This window comes from Leuciscus leuciscus (assembly GCF_965113295.1).
Source record: "Leuciscus leuciscus genome assembly, chromosome: 15".
Classification (NCBI taxonomy): Eukaryota; Metazoa; Chordata; class Actinopteri; order Cypriniformes; family Leuciscidae; genus Leuciscus; species Leuciscus leuciscus.
The window spans coordinates 17452763-17471790 of record NC_138739.1 but is presented as its reverse complement, the minus strand read 5'-3'; the positions used below and the strand labels follow the sequence as shown (position 1 = coordinate 17471790).

General features: G+C 40.7%; 2 protein-coding genes and 1 long non-coding RNA gene across 6 annotated transcripts in view; 2 read left to right on the top strand and 1 right to left on the bottom strand.

Annotated features, from left to right (window-relative positions):
* The window catches only part of LOC309475952 (immunoglobulin superfamily member 10-like), a 192274-nt gene that overhangs the window by 55580 nt on the left and 117666 nt on the right, over positions 1–19028 (top strand). The window lies entirely within an intron of this gene.
* The window catches only part of LOC309475967 (uncharacterized protein), a 136940-nt gene that overhangs the window by 109699 nt on the left and 8213 nt on the right, over positions 1–19028 (top strand). The window contains exon 9 of the mRNA XM_082138995.1: positions 13469–13774. Within this exon, the coding sequence (XP_081995121.1) occupies positions 13469–13774 (306 nt within the window). The remainder of the gene's footprint in view (positions 1–13468; positions 13775–19028) is intronic.
* LOC309476357 lies at positions 607–11425 on the bottom strand. Of its 4 annotated transcripts, none has more exons than XR_014198049.1 (6): positions 11024–11425; positions 2925–2962; positions 2267–2378; positions 1168–1248; positions 944–1068; positions 607–823 (listed from the first exon to the last, which is right to left on the bottom strand). It is a non-coding gene; the product is annotated as an uncharacterized lncRNA (long non-coding RNA). The 4 variants fall into 4 exon arrangements; XR_014198051.1 differs by lacking the exon at positions 11024–11425 and adding an exon at positions 8720–8767; XR_014198050.1 differs by lacking the exon at positions 2925–2962.

Sequence of the window (19028 nt, the reverse complement as noted above, 5' to 3'; positions counted from 1 at the left end):
CAAATAGTAATTGAAACGATGTTAAATCAACATCCCGCGCTGTCAACGATAAAGTCATTGAATAAACGTCGAACTCTGATGTTGATTCTTCATCATGTTGCACCCTCTATTATCATTGAAACAACGTTTAAATCATACCTAGAGATCAGCAGTATTTCAATGGTATTTCGATTACAATGGATATTGAAACAATGTTGAAATCCCAGCATATCAACAAAACTTCAATGGTGTTTTAGTATACCACAGGTTTAATCTGAAGGTCTGTCATTTTAATATAATATTAAAAACATTATTATTAGGCTATAATCCTGCTTTATCGACAGCCAGGATGGGCTAGCAAAATATAGAAAATAGAAACTATACCTTTAGGCTATAACCTAGACTAGCACAAATGACACCACACGCATTCTTTAAAAATTAAACAATCATTTTTATTGTATTATTTCATTTTTTTTATTCTAACGTGCTAATGGTAATCACGCTACACTAAAACACGTACATAAACAGTAAATAAGGCATAACACACATGAAACAACCCCAAAGTTCTCCCAGAATCCCAGCATGCATCAGCGTCAGAGCCTTTCACGAGGTGTTGCACAGATTTGCCTAGACATGAACAAATATGACAGGGAGATTTGAACAAGATTGCAGAAAACTACTTGTCGACAGTTGTGTATCATCCATGAATGCAGTTCCTCTTTGTCCCATCAGCGAGCAGGTAGTAGTAGTCTTTGAGTTTATTGTCATATCAGCATCACCGGCAGCGAGCAGGTACACTGTGTGGTCTCTTTAATGCAATCAAGGTGTTCTTCTATGCTGGTCCCTGCCAAAGACAAAAATAACACAAAGTCAGCTCTCCAATTGGCCGTCTTTATATTAGTTTTCCACAATACAATCAACCCAAATGGCAATATTTTTAGGCAGACAATAGGTCCAAATTTACCTTTTTGAAGACAAGGTGTTGTTCAGCTTGATATGAGGACATCTATCCAGGTCTCTTGCAGCCTTGTGGTGATGGTAGAATCAAATCAAGGAGGAGACGAATCGATGCAAGATCACTGCCCCACTCTAAATAACAGATGTGACAACTTCAGCAAATAATGCATGAACGCGTATATATAATCTTATTCTGAACTATAGTCTAACCTGAATCATCAGTTTCATCACCTTTCATAGCAGATTCTGCAGAGTCGATCAGGTCCTTGAAGGTCTTGGGAGAAGCCTTTTCAGGAACTTAGCTGAGGTCTTCTAACCAAAAAAATCAAAACAAACAAAACAAAACCATCATCAAACAGTTACATAGCATAATGACAACCATATCTCTCTCAGATGATCCATTCTGTTCAGATGATTGTGTAGTCACAGAGTAGTGCCGTTCACACCTGGCATTAACATTCATCTTGGGTGACGCACAAGTGAACAACTCGAAGTACAGGTGTAAACACACCCAAGATGCATTGAGATTCGATTGTTCTGATGAGGTCTAGGCCACGTTATTTTATTAAAGGGTTAGTTTCACTCCAAAAAATAAAAATTCTGTAATTTACTCACCCTCATGTCGTTCCAAACCCACAAGACTTTCTTTCGTCTTTGAAACACAAATGAAGATATTTTTGATGAAATCTGAGAGCTTCCTGTCCCTCCACTGACAGCTACGCAACTACAACTTTGATGCTTCAAAAAGTTCATCTTAAAATTAATCCATATGAACCAAGCAGTTTAGTCCACATTTGCTTTTTCTTCTGTTTATGTTTGTTGATTAATGTTTATACGTGAATAAAAGTCTAAATTCAATCTCATCACAAAGCGAGCGAGTCTCTTCCGAAAATTTGGACTAAACCGCTCAATTCATATATGGGTTATTTTTAGGATCTCTTTATCAACTTTTTGAAGCATCAAAATGGTAATTGTGTGGACTGTCAATGGAGGGACAGAAATTGCTCGGATTTAAAATATCTTCATTTGAGTTTCGAAGATAACCGAAAGTCTTTTCATGACATGAGGGTGAGAAATGACAACAATTTTACACTTTTGGGTCAACTAACCCTTTAACTTTTTGTTATAGTGATTGATGTGTCATCATGAATTATGGCAATAAAGACACATAAATCACCCAAGACACATGTAAATTCCAGGTCTGAACAAAGGCATTGTATGGTTGCCCAGTTAGGTTTAAATTTTTCATGTTCATTCGTCATGTAATAAAAATAAATAAAAATAAAATATATATATATATATATATATATATATATATAATGACACTCACAATTCTGGATTCATCTTCAGCATTCTGTTGCTTTCGTCTTCATTTCTCTTGCTTGCTTTCTGTTGCAATCTCATGAGAGGAGCTTTCTTCACTTGACTAGTCGAGGCCAAATCTATTGAAAAAAATGAAAAAGTCAGTTGAGGCTAATATTTCCAAAATTCAGTAATGTAATACAATTTAAATTAGGGCTGTAAATATGGTAACATAACTGTGATTACCCTTAATTTTGATTATGCTGAGAGCTTTCTATAAAGCATGGGTGTCAAAATGTAAACTTATTTATATTCACACATCTACACTGGTAGATGTACACTTCTTATTCACATTCAAGTTAATAGCCACAAAACCTTGAGCATTGTTCACATGGAGGCCTGAAACAGTTTAAATATGCATTTAATCTGATTATTAAATACATTTATATAATTTAAATGAGTAAATTGAGTAATAAGGCATCTTAAATTGAACTTGGTGTACTACATTAGATTTTAAGACATGTTTAGAATTTATTTTACTCATAATTTATTAATGATATTTATAATGTGAACAGAAAATACAGATTCATAATAATAAAATACAGACAGATAAATAGTTAGGACATAATTTATCCCAAAATAACATGCAGTATGAATTGACAAATGATGATTTCAAGCTAAAGTACCTGTTTGCTCTGCCAGTGCTTGCACACATACCTGTAAACTGAATTGGAAGACAGACGGATTTACAGATTAGCTTTAACTCACTTTCACAATGTTTGAATTTAACAGTCATAAAAAAACTTGATCGTAACGTTAGTAGGCTATGTTTGTGTCTTGACTCTTGACGCTGATATGACGACATGATATTCAGTGCTGTCACATATACGCTCACTCCATGTATATGTTCAATTATTATTTATTGAGAGCAACAGCTCACTCAACACCATGTGCAATACACGCAGTATTCATCTGACAACCAACCTCTCCTACGTCGCACACCTTACGTCATAACCTCCCAAAGCCTTATAGGTAATGTAGTGTTAAACGTCCCAACACATCTCCCCTTTTAAATCAACATAACACCCATTACAACAGAGAAGTAACACTTATTAAGACAATCAAATTAGAATGACATTCAAGTCAGATTACCTTCAAAATATTTAAGACACATCAATGAAAACCTATTGTTTCTAATTACTAATGAAAAATACTGTTTCCTGAACCATAATGTACTCCGTATTACCCCATAAACAACTCTTTAAACAAATAGGGGATATAGTCCGCTACTAATCTCTGTACCGAACTGGCAGTTTAATTACCCTGCCACTGGAGGTCTTTTTAGGACCAGGAACAGAGTCCGGTGGAACTTGCTCCGCATTCATGACAGGTGTGGAATGCTCATGCGGTTTCTGCGTCAGCGGGGATTGTGAAAAACTGTCCATGTCAGTCTTTACATAATCAGTTCCTGTGGGCCCCACTCTCTGTAAGTGACGCCTGTTACGTCTGAGAACAGTTCCACTTTGTGTCTGTACCAAATAGGAGCGTGGCTCTTTTGTGTGCTTCACCACCATACCTGATGTGGACCATGCTTTCTCCCCGTCCAACTTCAAGAGAACTTGATCTCCGGGGTTTAGGTGGGGAAGCATCCGGACTGAATGTCTTCTGTCAAAGAAGTGCTTGTAAGCTGCCTTAGCTTGTTTGTCCTTCTCAGCCACTTTGTCAAGACTGATAAGACATGGTCGCAAATTTTTTTCAAGGACAGGCAAAGTAGTGCGAATTTGGCGTCCCAGCATTAGCTGAGCAGGGCTTGCACCGGTAGCTGCAATTGGAGTAGCCCTGTAGCTCAAGAGGGCCAAGTGAGGGTCAGGCTGGCGCAGAATATGCTTTGCTGTTTTCACAGCCCTCTCAACAGCCCCATTGGACTGTGGGTAATGGGGACTGCTGGTAGTGTGCTGGATGCCCCAGCCCTTACAAAAGTCTGCAAAGTCTATGCTGCTGAACTGAGTACCATTATCAGAGTGTAGTTCCCGTGGAATTCCCCATCTTGCGAACATCCCCTTTAGGGAGGTGATCACACTGCGGCTGCTAGTGGAGTGTAAGTGGGCAATTTCAATGTCCCGAGAATACAAATCCACCACCACCAAATAACTTTTACCTCCACGTTCACATAGATCTGCTCTAGACATGTGCCGGTATTCGGTAATGCGATAAATCGCGGTAATGAATATGCACGATATTGTTATCGCGGGCACTTCAAAATACCGTGAAAAATAATAGATCCGAATTTAGATTTTTAGAACGCGCATAAGCTTATTTTCCATCAACCGCTTAAACAAACTGCGCAAAACACGTGCGCATTCTGATGTAAACAATCGCCACGTGTATAAGCATGCGGCCGGTGCGCACTTCTAGTCTAATGTAAACAGTCCTCACATGGAGAAGCAGCATGGCGGAAGGAGGAACGCCGCCGCCGATCTATCCGGATCCATCCCGCTTCTAAAAGCAGAGCTGCCAACTCGACGCATTCAGCGCGAGACTCCTCATACGCTCACGCCACACATCCGTTTTCTCACGCAGAGAAAAATCCCGGAGCAAAGAGGACACGAAGACCGTCAAACAAGACAGAGCAGGTTACTTTTGATATGAAACAGGAGAACAATTGTGTCACAGAACGTTACATTTAAACTATTTAATGACCAGCAGCATGTTAGATGACTAAAACATATAGATAAAGAGGAGTATTTTGCTGAATATGTGCACTGCACTTTACATATTTATTATATTTTTACTTGTGTCATTACATAATTGTTATTATAATGAAAACCACATTATATTTGATTTAATTAGTTATTTGTAACCTTTAAAACTACCAGCTGATAGGGTTCTATATGGTTACATAGCATTATGTGAGATATTTTTTTTCATGAGAAAAAAATAACGTGGGCTATCTACTGTAGCCTTCCTAATATTTATCCAAAATAAGTCAATATTGAATCAAGATTTAAATCAAATCCCAAGTATTGAATTGAAATCGTTAAATTTGTGTTAAGCAATACAAACAGTAGCCTACCAGTCATTGTACCATGTAATCATTGTAACATGTTGTCACTAAACTTAATAAAATTCAGTTTAGTTACCAAATGTTTTGACAATCACAATTACACCTTGTGATGCAAGTTTTATTTTATTTTTTACATCCCCCCCAAATCCATCTGTTTCTCATGTGCAATTCAAATACCGTGATAATACCGTATACCGTGATAAAAGATCACTCAATTAATCGCAGCATGAAAATGTGATACCGGCACATGCCTAATCTGCTCCTATTGTGTGCCAGGGGCTGGGAGGAAGTGGAGTGGTGACCAAGGGCTCCTTTCTCTGGGTGGGTCTGTGCTCGTGACAGAAGGCACATTGAGATACCTTTGCATAAAGATCCGCCCCAATGCCAGGCCACCAGACTGACATTTTTGCTCGTTCTCTACATTTGTTTAGCCCTTGGTGACCTTCATGCAATCGTTCAAGGATATCTTGTCGTTGTGCAGTGGGAACTACGATCCTGTCGCCATGTAAGAGTAGTCCCTCAGCCCTGGACAATGATGCTCGTTCCGCATGGTAAGCTATGAGCTCCGGTGGCACGTGATGTGGCCAGCCTTCTTTTATAAAGCGCATTACCTTCCTCATAATCGGGTCGTTGGAAGTGGACTCACGCATAGCATTCAACTTGGGCTCTGACACTGGCCGGGTCTGAATCACGGCCTCTACATAAGCTTGCACGTCCTCTTCGGTGTCTGAAACCTCTGAATCTGTTACTGGGTTGCGCGACAGCGTATCAGCCACAACTAGTGACTTGCCTGGGACATGTATGGCTTTCACGTTGAACCGCATCAAGCGCATTAGCAGACGTTGACAGCGCAAGGGTGTTTTGTCCAGATCATAAGTGTTAATCAGGGGGACCAGGGGCTTATGGTCCGTTTGCAGTGTAAACTCACCCAGGCCCAGTAGATAACAGGAAAGCCGCTCACATGCCCAAACTGCAGCCAGACATTCTTTCTCTATTTGAGAGTATTTCAATTCGGCACAGGATAAGGTTCTGGAGCAGAAGGCAATGGGAAGCGTCTTGTCGCCATGGGTTTGCAATAGAGTGGCACCCAGTCCGAAACTGCTGGCATCCGCAGACACAATGGTAGGTTTAGTGACGTCGTAAAAAGCCAATACTGGAGCAGAGGACAGCATTGCCTTTATTTTGCTGAAGGCCTGCTGCTGTTGTGTGTCCCACAGCCATGCAGAATCTTTCTTGAGCAGTTCGTTCAGTGGGTGCAACACCGAGGACAAGTCAGGTAGAAACTTTCCGAGGTAGTTTACCATACCAAGCACTTGTCGGAGTTGAGTGATGCCTTTAGGGCATGGCAGGTCCGTAATCGATTTGACTTTATCCGGATCGGGTTTTACACCCTCACTGCTAATAATGTGCCCAAAGAAACGGAGTTCTGTCTTACTGAAATGGCATTTGTCTTTATTGAGCTTCAGTCCTGACTCCAGGATTGTTTGTAACACCACCTCCAGATTCTTATCATGTGTCTCTTGATCTCTGCCAAACACAAGCACATCATCCATGACCACTACACAGCCCTCATGTCCCTCCAGCAGCTTGGTCATCTCCCTCTGAAAGATCTCAGGAGCTGATGTGATCCCAAAAGGAAGTCTCTGAAAACAAAATCTGCCTCTTGGAGTGATAAATGTTGTAAGCATTGAACTATTGCAGTCCAATGGGATTTGCCAGAATCCAGAAGATGCGTCAAGCGTGGAGAACAATTTAGCCCCTGACAGCTTAACAGCAATGTCGTCCAGGGTAGGCAGCATGAATTTTTCCCTTTTCACTGCTTTGTTGAGGCGCTTTAAGTCAACACATATCCTGACTTTGCCATTTTTCTTGGCTACTGGGACCATTGGAGAGCACCAGTCGGTGGGCTGTGTAACTTCACGTATTATGTGCATGGACTGCATTCGCTGTAGCTCCTCATCAACCTTCTGGATCAATGGAAAAGGCACCCTACGTGGTGTTGCTAAACTGTAAGGTTGTGCGTCCGACTTCAATTCAATTTTTATCGGCTTGCAGTTCAGACAGCCAATTTCCCCGAATACTTCTGCACGAATGTGGTCAGCTCTGGCTACCAGTCTCATAGCACAAGCCACACTTCTGCTGAGAAGGTTATTTGAATAATGTCCATCGACTACATAAATCCAAAATTGGTGACGAGCTGTATTTCTTTCAGTCTCAGCATAAAATTTTCCTATTGTTTTCACATTGCCACCGGGACTGTTAAGCTGTATTGCAGTTTTGATCAACGGAGGGCGCTGTGGCAGACTCTGATAAGTGTCATTGGACATAACCGTGATGTCAGCCCCCGTGTCAATTTTAAAGGTTACTGGTTTACCACACACGGGAAGACTCACCAGCCAGTCAGACTCCGAATCACTTTTCTCAATACTGCCCAGAAAGTATGCTTCACTGTCATCATTTTCGCTGTATTGCACCTGTACAGCTCTCACAGCCTTGCTTTGGCAGACAGCAGCAAAGTGTCCGAGTTTACTGCATTTACGGCATTGCTTATTATATGCGGGGCATTCGCGTGGCCCATGACTTCTATTGCAACGTGAACACAGTTTATCTTCTGTTTGTTTATCTCCGTGCTGTCCCTTCTTGTTTATTCTCTTACCAGCATCACGGTGTTGTTTTCCTCTATGCCTCTGTTGTAACGCAGCCACCTCAACGGACACTGCCGAATTTTGCGTCTTTACAAGCTCTGCATGTCGTGCCATCTGCACTGCTCTCTCGAGTGTCAAATCACTTTCCATCTGAAGTCTCTGTGACACACCACGGTCGGCTATTCCAATAACCAGTCTGTCGCGAATGTGTTCGTCTTTCTGTGCTCCGAATTCACAATGCTCAGCCAGCTCATACAGTCCTCTAACGAAAGCTTCGACTGATTCACCGGTCTTTTGCGACCGTTGGTGAAAGACTGCCCGTTCATGTATTATATTTCTGCGCGGTATGAAATGTTCATTAAACTTGTCCACTACCTGCTTATAATCGCTGGAATGGGCGGCCTCCGCGAACCGAAACGAGGCGAATATTGTCTCTGCCTCCATCCCCATAGCGTATAGCAGTGAGTTTACTTGAACGCCACCTTCCTCTTTATCCAACTTTGTAGCAATCCGAAATCGCGTGAAGCGTTGGATCCACAGAGGCCATGTGGAGGGCTGGCTGAAATCGAACGATTCTGGAGCTTGAAACAACGACATTCCTTTTTTTTTTTTTTCTTTTTTTTTTTTGTTTAGCGGGTACGACGAACTTCTGACACCATGTCACATATACGCTCACTCCATGTATATGTTCAATTATTATTTATTGAGAGCAACAGCTCACTCAAGTGCTAAGAACAAAGGGCGAATAAAAAGTTTTTAAACGCTTCCCCACCTCGGTCTACAAAAAGACAGCATTTGTTGGTTTGCACCGCGCGCTACAAGACACTGAACGTAAACAAGCTGTTAATAATGCGCATGCGTCACAAAAACGGAATTGTTAACGCGTTTATGTATAACACAACCACTTTTATACACACAAAACAAATATAAAATTACCTGGGGCCTGTTTCAGAAAGGAGGTTAAGTGAAAACTCTGAGTATGTTAACCCTGAAATGAGGGAAACTCTGAGTTTTCTGTTTCAGAATGGGAGGTATGTTAAACCTGAGAAAGCAGAGTAAGTCAAGCCCGTTTCTGAAAGAGAGGTAACTTATACTCAGAGTCAGTTACCATGGTAACTTACTCTGTGAACCTAACCTGGTCAGGAGCAGGTTTTCTCCGGTAAACCCAGAGTTTCTATTGGTCTCCTCCCCCTTTTTAAAGAGGAAGTAGTGTTTAAACACCTCATTCATTCTTTCAGTACATTTTTATTAATACAATTAATCTTTTATTAATAAATAAAATATTGCAATTTTTACTGCAGTTTTTTTTTCTTTCTTTTTTTAATAAGATGAAGTCTATATAACTCCTTAACTGGCAACTGAAAATACAGTAGTAGAACAAATAGTTCTGAACAAATTCTACAGAATTAAACTGTGGCATTTACTGGAAATCACTGAACTGTGTTCATCTGTGCAACAGAAGTTGATGGACCCTCCTCCTGCTGTTCTTCCACACTCTGGGGGCGGGAGAGATAAGAATACCTGTTTATACTTAGATTTAAACTGAGATTATCCACATAAAAATGTGAAAAAATCTGAATGTGTAGCTTGTTTGATGTGTAGACAGACAAATAATATTAACATTACCGCTGTAGGCCTCTCTGTGGCAGCAGAAACTCTTTATCCCCATCGTCCTGTGAAGATGAGCATTTGGTTGAGTACACTTTATAACACTATTTGTCATAATTTCTGGTGTATTGATAGGCTACTTACAACTGCCTGGGGTTCTGTTGGGACAGGAGGCTCCAAAAGACAGATATTACCATCAGAATATGTTGGGACCAACAAAAAAAATAGCCTATAAAAAATAACACATGTAAACCTCTTACATTTTATGAAGGCCCTTGGATCTTCGGGAGTGACTGGCTCTGAAGTCCCTCCAGGAATTCCCTCAGCCGTAAATGCTACTGCACTGCTAGACACTGGATGCTATTTAGTTATTTAATATGTCAAATGTAAAGTCATGTAGCCTACACCCATGATATGCTCAAGCCGTACTTGATTGAATTATGTTTTTATAATTAATTTTCAACTGCTGCCATGTTCTTTTAATGCCTAATTGCACCTACATGAAAATTAAAATTAGGTTTACATACTGTTCTTCCAGTTTCACCTCAGATATTATAACAGTTGGGCAAGTTACTTGTATTACTAACTACAAATGACATCTTCAACAATGTAATTAGATTAATGTAATAATGACAATCTTTAGAAAGCATTGGTTTACTTATTGCTAATCACTAAATCCCATGTCAACCTTAAACACTTAAACAATACAAGGAGAGACAAGAAACAGCACTTTTAATGCTTTCAAATAAACAATATACAATTGCATGAATTATTCTTGAATTGACCAAAGTGTGTAGAGGGAGAAGGTTACATTAAAAATATACCTTTTAAAAATGTATGTTAAATATACAGAACTGTTCTATATAGTCTAATGCAATTACATCAGATTTTACTTTAAATTACAGAAGAATTAAGAGTAATCCCTTTAATTAAATTACAGTATTAATGTTCTAATACTGTAAAATTACAGTAATAATGTTTGTACTGGTGAGAAATATGAAGACCTCTTTTTGTCTGGCGCTGTTGCCATGGTGACTCATAATATCTGCGCTCCATTGTTAATGCCTTTTTATAGTTGTGGTGCACGCGCTTAACTCAGAGTAGGTCAACTCAGAGTTGATTGAACTAACTCATTTCAGCTGTTCTGTAACCGAAAACTCAGAGTTTCCCATCTCAGGGTAAGTCAACTCAGAGTTCAAGTTTTAACTCAGAGTTGGTTGAACCTCCTTTCTGAAACAGGCCCCTGGACTGGACTCGGAGGTTTTGCTAATTTTATAACCTAGAAGAGAACCACGAAGTACTTTTGGCAGATTTTGACACGTTGGTAAAACAAAAATCTATTTCAGTGACTGCAGCACTGCGTCAGTTAGTAGTAACTTACTACACTAACCATCATGTTAATGATCAGCCTAACAGTATTTGATTTGGTACAATTCATTCTTATATCGAACATTAAGCAAGCTTATACCTGTACGATTGTGCCAAGGGTCCAGAAATGAGCTGTGTCCGGTGCAGTATGTTGGTGTTGATCTCCCGGTCAACCAAAAATCTATGCATTTTCAATCGTATTTCCCGGTCAACTATATGTCGATGACTTTTCAACAACAGCGTTTCCCGGTCAACTATAAATCAATGACTTTTCAACACATTCAGCGATCGCCCGGTAAACCAAATATCAAAGCTTAATCAATCATAAAGATAACTATAGCTCAATGTTGTTCCAATATTGTTGCCATCAACATTAATAACATCAGGTTTTCATCGATATGGTAATAGTGATTCAACATTTATTTTGCATTGAAATTTCAATGTCAACCATAATGATGATTCAGATGGAAAAACAATGTTTATTCAATGTTGGCTTGCTGTCTGGGTTATCACTTCTCGCGTGTGTTTGGTTGTGAAACGTAGTTTGCGGACCAGACAGAAGTTGTCGGCGATTCTTCCTCCTGAAAGTCATGCAGTGTGAAACCTCCTGTCGCCGATGCATCGTGCAGTGTGAACACACCAGCAACTGAATGTTACCTCAGATAGTCACACAGTGTGAAAAGAACAGTGACCCGACTACTTTGAAAATCGTGCAGTCTGAACTCGGCATAAGTGGAATGTTTTCCTCGGCATCTCATGATTTCTGGTCATGTGAGTTCAAGAACATGATGCGTAATAGGCTATGCCTGTGTGTGGGTTTAGTGTGTGTTTAGGGCACTGCGCTTTGGCAATTTTAACCACTTAACTGTATATACTTAGAACAATAATATCTTAGTAAAAACATAAAGTAATATTGACAAACTATATATCAATTGAAAGCTTAGAATCTATCATTTTTATATTTTATAAATTTGAGAGGAGCAGTAATTTATCAATTTGCAACAAGAATATTTCATATTCATTAGGCGTGTTTAGATCTTTATTTTGAAATAGAAATAAACATGAAAAATCATGAAAGATTGGTAGAAACCTGTTTGTTTTCATGCCAGGAGTACAAAAGATAACACCAATTACATTTTATGAGAAAAAAAAGGTCTGAAAATGTTTTGAATATATAATAAAAATATTATGGATTATCGATTCGTGAAGCAGCAGCGAGCTATAACACACATATGTGATCTTTTTATGTTTATTAGAGGTTGAAATCAAATCAAATACTGTCAAACCACCCACACTATTTCTAAATAGGATGTATACTTCATGAATTGTATGAAATTATGGAAATACATGGTTCAGATCATTCAAAACATAAAAAAAATGGAGACGCCCTTATATGGGCAGTAAGGAAGCTGGCTGTCCATCTAGTGAAAAAGTTTGGTACTACGCCCAAATAAAATTTTCTTGAAAGCTTATTTTTTGATATATCAACCTAAAATTTGAAACACAACTTGTTTAGATTTTTGGCTTTAATTTTCTTGCAGTTTTAGAGTAAAATATTTTTTGTAATATATTTTATATATAATATATAATATTACATTGTATATTTTCATAAACTCAAACTAATATAACTTTTTTTTCTGTTTCACTTTCATTATTTATTTCACTTCTACAGTAATCTGGCAAATGTCTTTAAAACAAGACCAACCTTATGTCTATATTCCAAAGCATTCTTGAATTACAACCATTTAAGTTTGGATAATGATTTTCGTGTCTATGCGGAAAAAAGGGGGGTGACAGTTAAGGGGTTTAGCTGGGGTGCTTCTCATTTCTTATTTGTGCATCCTCGTTTCCTTTCCTCGCGTCTCAGCTCCACCCCCTGTAGGATGCGAGGGAAGGCTGCAAGGAAAAGACGCGAGGACGGAGGAATCAAATGTAACTTTTTTCTATACATTGGAATACTTGATCACTCGTGCGTCACTTCATCGCGTCATCAGCAGCGCTCAGAGGATCTGCCCTCATGTTGTTGAAGTTTGTTTATTTAAGAAATTCATATAATAATAAAGCAAGATGCCCTGTTGAAATATGTGAGATGTGTGGTTTATATAAACTGCAAAGGTAAAGTATAAATTAAAATGATTGTGACCGAAGTGAAGGGGGAGGAGAATTTAGACGTTCGTCACGTTTTAGTCGATAAAACTCTTCCGCATAGGGTATCCTCGCTCATGACTCCTCTGGAAGCCTCCTCACTCCTCGATCCTCACTCCTCGCGGTGCAATTAGAGAAATGAGATGTCCTTCAAGATGGCTGAGCTCGATCGGTTTCCGGGTCATAGGATGGAGGACGGAGGAGAGAGGAGACGAGGAGGGATGTCGAGAAGCATCCCTGGAGAGTCTTTCATATGTGCACACACTCTCAAATGTTTTTGAGCATTTATTTTACTACTATGTTTGACTTAAAATAAACTAGCTGGTTACACTTGGCAAACTTGATCTAATAGAAACATTTTCTGTGTATTTTTCTCTTTCTATGTATCACAAATTTTAAGTTGCATGTATATCAGTGGTGGAGGGAGAACCGGTCACTTTATACCCTGATACTGAAATACAGAAAGACGATCTGATAGAGTGGATGTTTGGAGATGAAGACAGTCGCATTGCTCAAAAAATTACTGGAAAGACCAGAGAAACACATGAAGGAACTGATGGGAGATTCAGAGACAGACTGACGCTGGACAAGAGGACTGGATCTCTGACCATCAACAGCACGAGGACTGAACACTCTGGACTTTACAAGCTACACATCAGCAGCAAAAGAGGAGCCACAAACAAGAGATTTAAAGTTGCCATAAATTGTGAGTAGTTGTTTATTTATTTTTTTATTTTTGTGTGATTCATCGAAATGAACAAAACTGAATTTTAATAGTTAAAGTGCACACTGAGTTACTGTAATGTCATTCCTGTTGTATTTACCTCAATTTATTAAATGTTATGGCGTACAAAATGATGAGTTGATGCAGTATAGGAAATTACTGGCCCAGTTTATCATAAATAATGAGCCAAAACATTATGATCATCTTCCTGAAATGCTGGCCCTCCATGTGCTGCCAAAACAGCTCTGACCAGTTCCGGGTCCAGTTACGACTTTCACACGTTCTTTTGATGGTGGACAGGGGTCATAGTAAGGGGGTTTCGCACCAGAGTAATCTTATCATAGTTCCTAGAACTATTGGAGGAAGTTCCCTGTTTTTAGCGTGTTCGCACCAGAGGAAATAGGAGCGATTTTAGGAACTCTGAAGTAGGAGCTAAATTTGTTCCACCAAAAGAGTAGGGTCTAAACCAGCACAATTGGAACTATCAGTGACGTTGGTGTACGCTGATTAGCCGAACGCACGCGAAACACTAGTACCCGCTGTCAGGGTATTGTATATTATCTATTTAGTTGTGATGTTCTACCCAGCCCACTAGGGGTACTCAATGAGCACGGAATGCTTGAGTGACATGTGAGCGAATAACAGATATGTTCCTCATGTAAACAATCTGAATGCAGTGTGTTCGACACAGCTCTTCAATAAATTGACAAAGACGATTAATGCCTCCTTGTAGATACATTTAAGACATGGTGTCAGAAGTATAAATACAAGAGAAGAGCAATATGTCGAAATTTAATCCACCAGAAAGTTTTAACTTTGATCGTCCAACGGAGTGGCCAACGTGGCGGCAGAGGTTTGCGCGCTACAGGACAGCTACAAAACTGAGCAAAGAAGATAAAGAGGTACAGATAAGCACTTTAATATACGCCATGGGCATTGAAGCTGAGAACATTTTCAAATCATTCAACTTCGCAGCAGAGGAAAGTGCTGAGGATTACGAAACGGTGCTTGGAAAATTTGATGAGTATTTTTTGCCTAAAAAGAACGTGATACACGAGCGGGCGTGTTTTCATCAGAGAGTGCAGAGGCCCGGGGAAAAGGCGGAGTGCTACATCAGAGCCCTCTACGAACTCAGTGAGAATTGTGAATTCGGTGCAAGTCGAAATGAACATATAAGAGACAGACTTGTAGTCGGAATTCGGGATAAAGAGCTTTCTAGGAGGATGCAGCTAATGACAGCACTTACCCTGGAAACTGCGGTGCAGATGACGCGGCAGGCCGAGGATGTCGCGCAGCAGATCAGCCAGCAGGAGGGTCAGTCGACGAGCAGCGTGCAAGAGGTAGCCTCCAGGCGTTCATTAAAGGCGGGAGATCGGCCCTGGACGAGAGAGAAATACAAAAGAGCTGGTGAGAAAAGAAGAGACGATACAGAAAATGAGTGTGGCAGGTGTGGTAAGACAGGACACAAAGACGTCAGAAAATGCCCAGCAGCTGAAACTGAATGCAGAAAATGCAAAAGAAAAGGACACTGGGCGAAAATGTGCAAATCAAAAACTGTGAGACAAGTGATGGCGAAAGAAGTGAGTGAAGAGAGCTTTTACCTGGGCGCGGTGAGTAATAAAAATGAGTCAGATGAAGCTAAATGGACTGTGTTGCTTAAGATAGGTGATACTCCAGTTAGTTTTAAGATCGATACGGGAGCGGACGTTACCGTAATGAACACAGTGACTTATGAAAAGCTTCGCCCAAAAGCTCAGCTCCTTCATTCAAACATAGCACTAGACAGCCCAGGCGGATCACTAAATTGCATCGGACAGTTCACGGCAAAAGTGGAGTATAAAGGCAGAAAGTATGCCATTACCGTGTATGTGGTTGCGGGAGGAACTGTCAGTAACCTTCTAAGCCGACAGACAGCTGCTGAGATGGGGCTAGTCAAAAGAATAGAGCAGATAGCCGCAGTCTTTGAAGGAAGCGGTACAATGAAAACAGAGCCGGTAAAAATACACCTGAAAGACGGCGCAGAGCCATACGCAGTACATACTGCGCGGAGGGTACCATTACCACTGCTTCCTAAAGTTACAGCAGAATTACTGAGAATGGAGGAACAAGGGGTTGTGGAAAAAGTCACACAGCCTACAGATTGGTGTGCACCCATGGTACCGGTCATGAAGCCCAATGGCGCCGTCAGAATTTGTGTGGGATTAAATAAACTGAATGACAACATAAAAAGAGAGAGGTACATGCTGCCCACAACAGACGAGATTCTGGCTAAATTAGCAGGAGCAAGCGTCTTCACATCATTAGATGCAGCGTCAGGATTTTGGCAGATTCCGTTATGTAATGAGAGCAGCTTGCTGACAACGTTCATTACTCCGGTGGGACGCTATTGCTTTAAGAGGCTCCCATTTGGAATCAGCATAGCTCCAGAAATCTTCCAAAGAAAAATGAACGAGCTCCTAGTGGACATGGAAGGAGTTGCTGTATATATGGATGATGTGATTGTTTACGGGAAGGATCGGGCAGAGCATGACAAACACCTGGGAAAAGTGCTGAAAAGGATGGAAAGTGTGGGCCTCAAATTGAATAAAGACAAGTGTGTATTCAGAAAAGCAGAGTTGAGCTTCCTGGGTCATGTCGTGGATGCACAGGGTGTCAGGGCAGATCCTGAAAAGGTACGTGCAATAAGTGACTTGCAAGAGCCAGAAAATGTAAACGAGTTGAGGAGGGCGTTAGGCCTCATAAACTACATGGGAAAATACATCCCGGACCTGGCATCGAAGGGAGGTCCTTTGTATGAGCTCCTCAAAAATGGACGTGCATGGACTTGGGATCAAGCGCAGAAAAGTGCATTCAAAACACTTAAAAGCTCACTCACAAAAGCTCCAGTCCTGGCACACTATGATCTGGGAAAGGAAACAGTGGTGTCAGCGGATGCTAGCAGTTACGGTATCGGCGGGGTGTTACTGCAAAAGCATGACGATAGCTGGAAACCGGTCGCGTACTGTTCTAGAAGACTGACCGATTCTGAAACGAGATACGCCCAGATTGAGAAGGAGTGCCTTGCAGGCGTATGGGCGTGCGAAAGGTTCCAGAAATACTTAGTCGGCATGGACACATTTAAATTGATCACTGATCACAAGCCGTTAGTACCACTGATCAATAGCAAAGACTTGGACACTGTGCCAGTGAGATGTCAGAGACTTTTGATGAGACTTATGCGGTTTAACGCAAAAGCGGAGTATGCGCCTGGCAAAAGCCTGGTTGTGGCAGACGCTCTGTCGCGAAGCCCATTGAACACTACAGAAGACTTTATGACAGCAGAGGTGAGTTGTCACGTGAATGCTATCATCAGATGTCTGCCGGTGTCACAGCGCAAGTTGACGGAAATAAAATCGGAGACACAAAAGGATGAGCAGCTACAAACTGTAGAGAGATTTGTAAAGTCAGGATGGCCAGAATATGCTAAAAGTGTTCCTAACAGCGTACAGAGTTTTTACAAATGGAAAGACTCTTTGTCAGTGAGTGAGGGACTGGTTGTGCTTGGGAATCGTATAGTAATTCCTAAAGTGATGAGACACGAGATGCTTAGCAGAATTCATGACGGACACCAAGGGTTGTCAAAATGCAGGGCACGCGCTCAAGAAACTGTGTGGTGGCCCGGAATTTCTGAGGATCTTAAGCGAAAGATAGAGACATGTAAGTTTTGCACTGAGAATAAACGTACACAGCGCAAAGAACCTCTCCAGTCAACTCCACTGCCGGAAAGGCCATGGCAGCGAATAGCCACAGACTTATGTATGCATAAATCAAAACAATATCTGGTTGTATCTGACTACTATTCGCGCTACTTGGAAATTCTTCTACTTCAAGTCACAACATCTGAACATGTTATTCAGAAACTTAAAGCTTTATTTGCGAGATTCGGCATACCAGAACAGATTGTTAGCGACAATGGACCGCAGTTCTCCAGTGAAGCCTGGAGAAGCTTTTGTGGTATGTACGATATTCATCACATCACATCGAGTCCACATAATCCACAAGGTAACGGACACGCAGAACGCGCCGTTCAGACGGCGAAGCGCATTCTGAAACAGGATGACCCGTTGATAGCACTCATGTGTTTCCGAGCCACACCCACCTCCTCTACAGGGGTCAGCCCAGCGGAATTGCTTATGGGGCGAAAAATCCGTACGACTCTTCCCACCTTAACGAAAAACCTGAGACCAAAGTGGCCAAACAAATCAAGTGTGAGAGAGAAAGACAAAGCAGCAAAACAAAAGCAAGCATACTACTTTAACAGACGACATGGTGCGAAGGACTTACCTGTTCTCAGAGCAGGGGATTCAGTCTTGTTAAAGCTGGATGAGGAATCCAAATGGAAAGGACCAGCTACAGTGCTGGCGGAGAGCACTACTCCGAGGTCATATGAAGTTTGCAACGGAAAAGGGGGAGAGACACGGAGAAATCGCAGGCATCTTCAGTTGTTGCCTGACGGAGTTCCCAAAACTAACTTAAAGACAGAGGAGAGTTCTGAACAGTCACCACAGAAAGTTCAACTTCATAGAGACTCTGAGTTATCTGCAGAGACAATTGCAAAGAAACATAATATCACAAGATCAGGCCGAGTGAGTAAGCCTGCTGAGCGTTTGGACTTATGAAAAAAGAGTGATAATACACTGTCGGTAATCAATGTCTTTATTGTGTCATGAACAGACTTGGTTATACCTGAACATAATAATTAATATTCTGACGTTTGATGGGGAGAATTGAGAAACTGACACGTGATATATCAAAGATAGAGTACTGTTGTGTTTAAAGAAAATATGTTCTGGTAAGTAGTTAAATAGTCATCTTTGTTAAGTAAGGTTACTGAAACATGATGTTATAATCATAAGGTAAACAGAATTGCAACCTGAAGTATTTGACTAAAAGGGGGAGGTGTCAGGGTATTGTATATTATCTATTTAGTTGTGATGTTCTACCCAGCCCACTAGGGGTACTCAATGAGCACGGAATGCTTGAGTGACATGTGAGCGAATAACAGATATGTTCCTCATGTAAACAATCTGAATGCAGTGTGTTCGACACAGCTCTTCAATAAATTGACAAAGACGATTAATGCCTCCTTGTAGATACATTTAAGACACCCGCCATTTAAAAAAAAAAGTTGTGTAAACAGATTATAGCCTAAATATTTTCTCCAGATACCATTATGGAAAACTGATAGATGGATCTC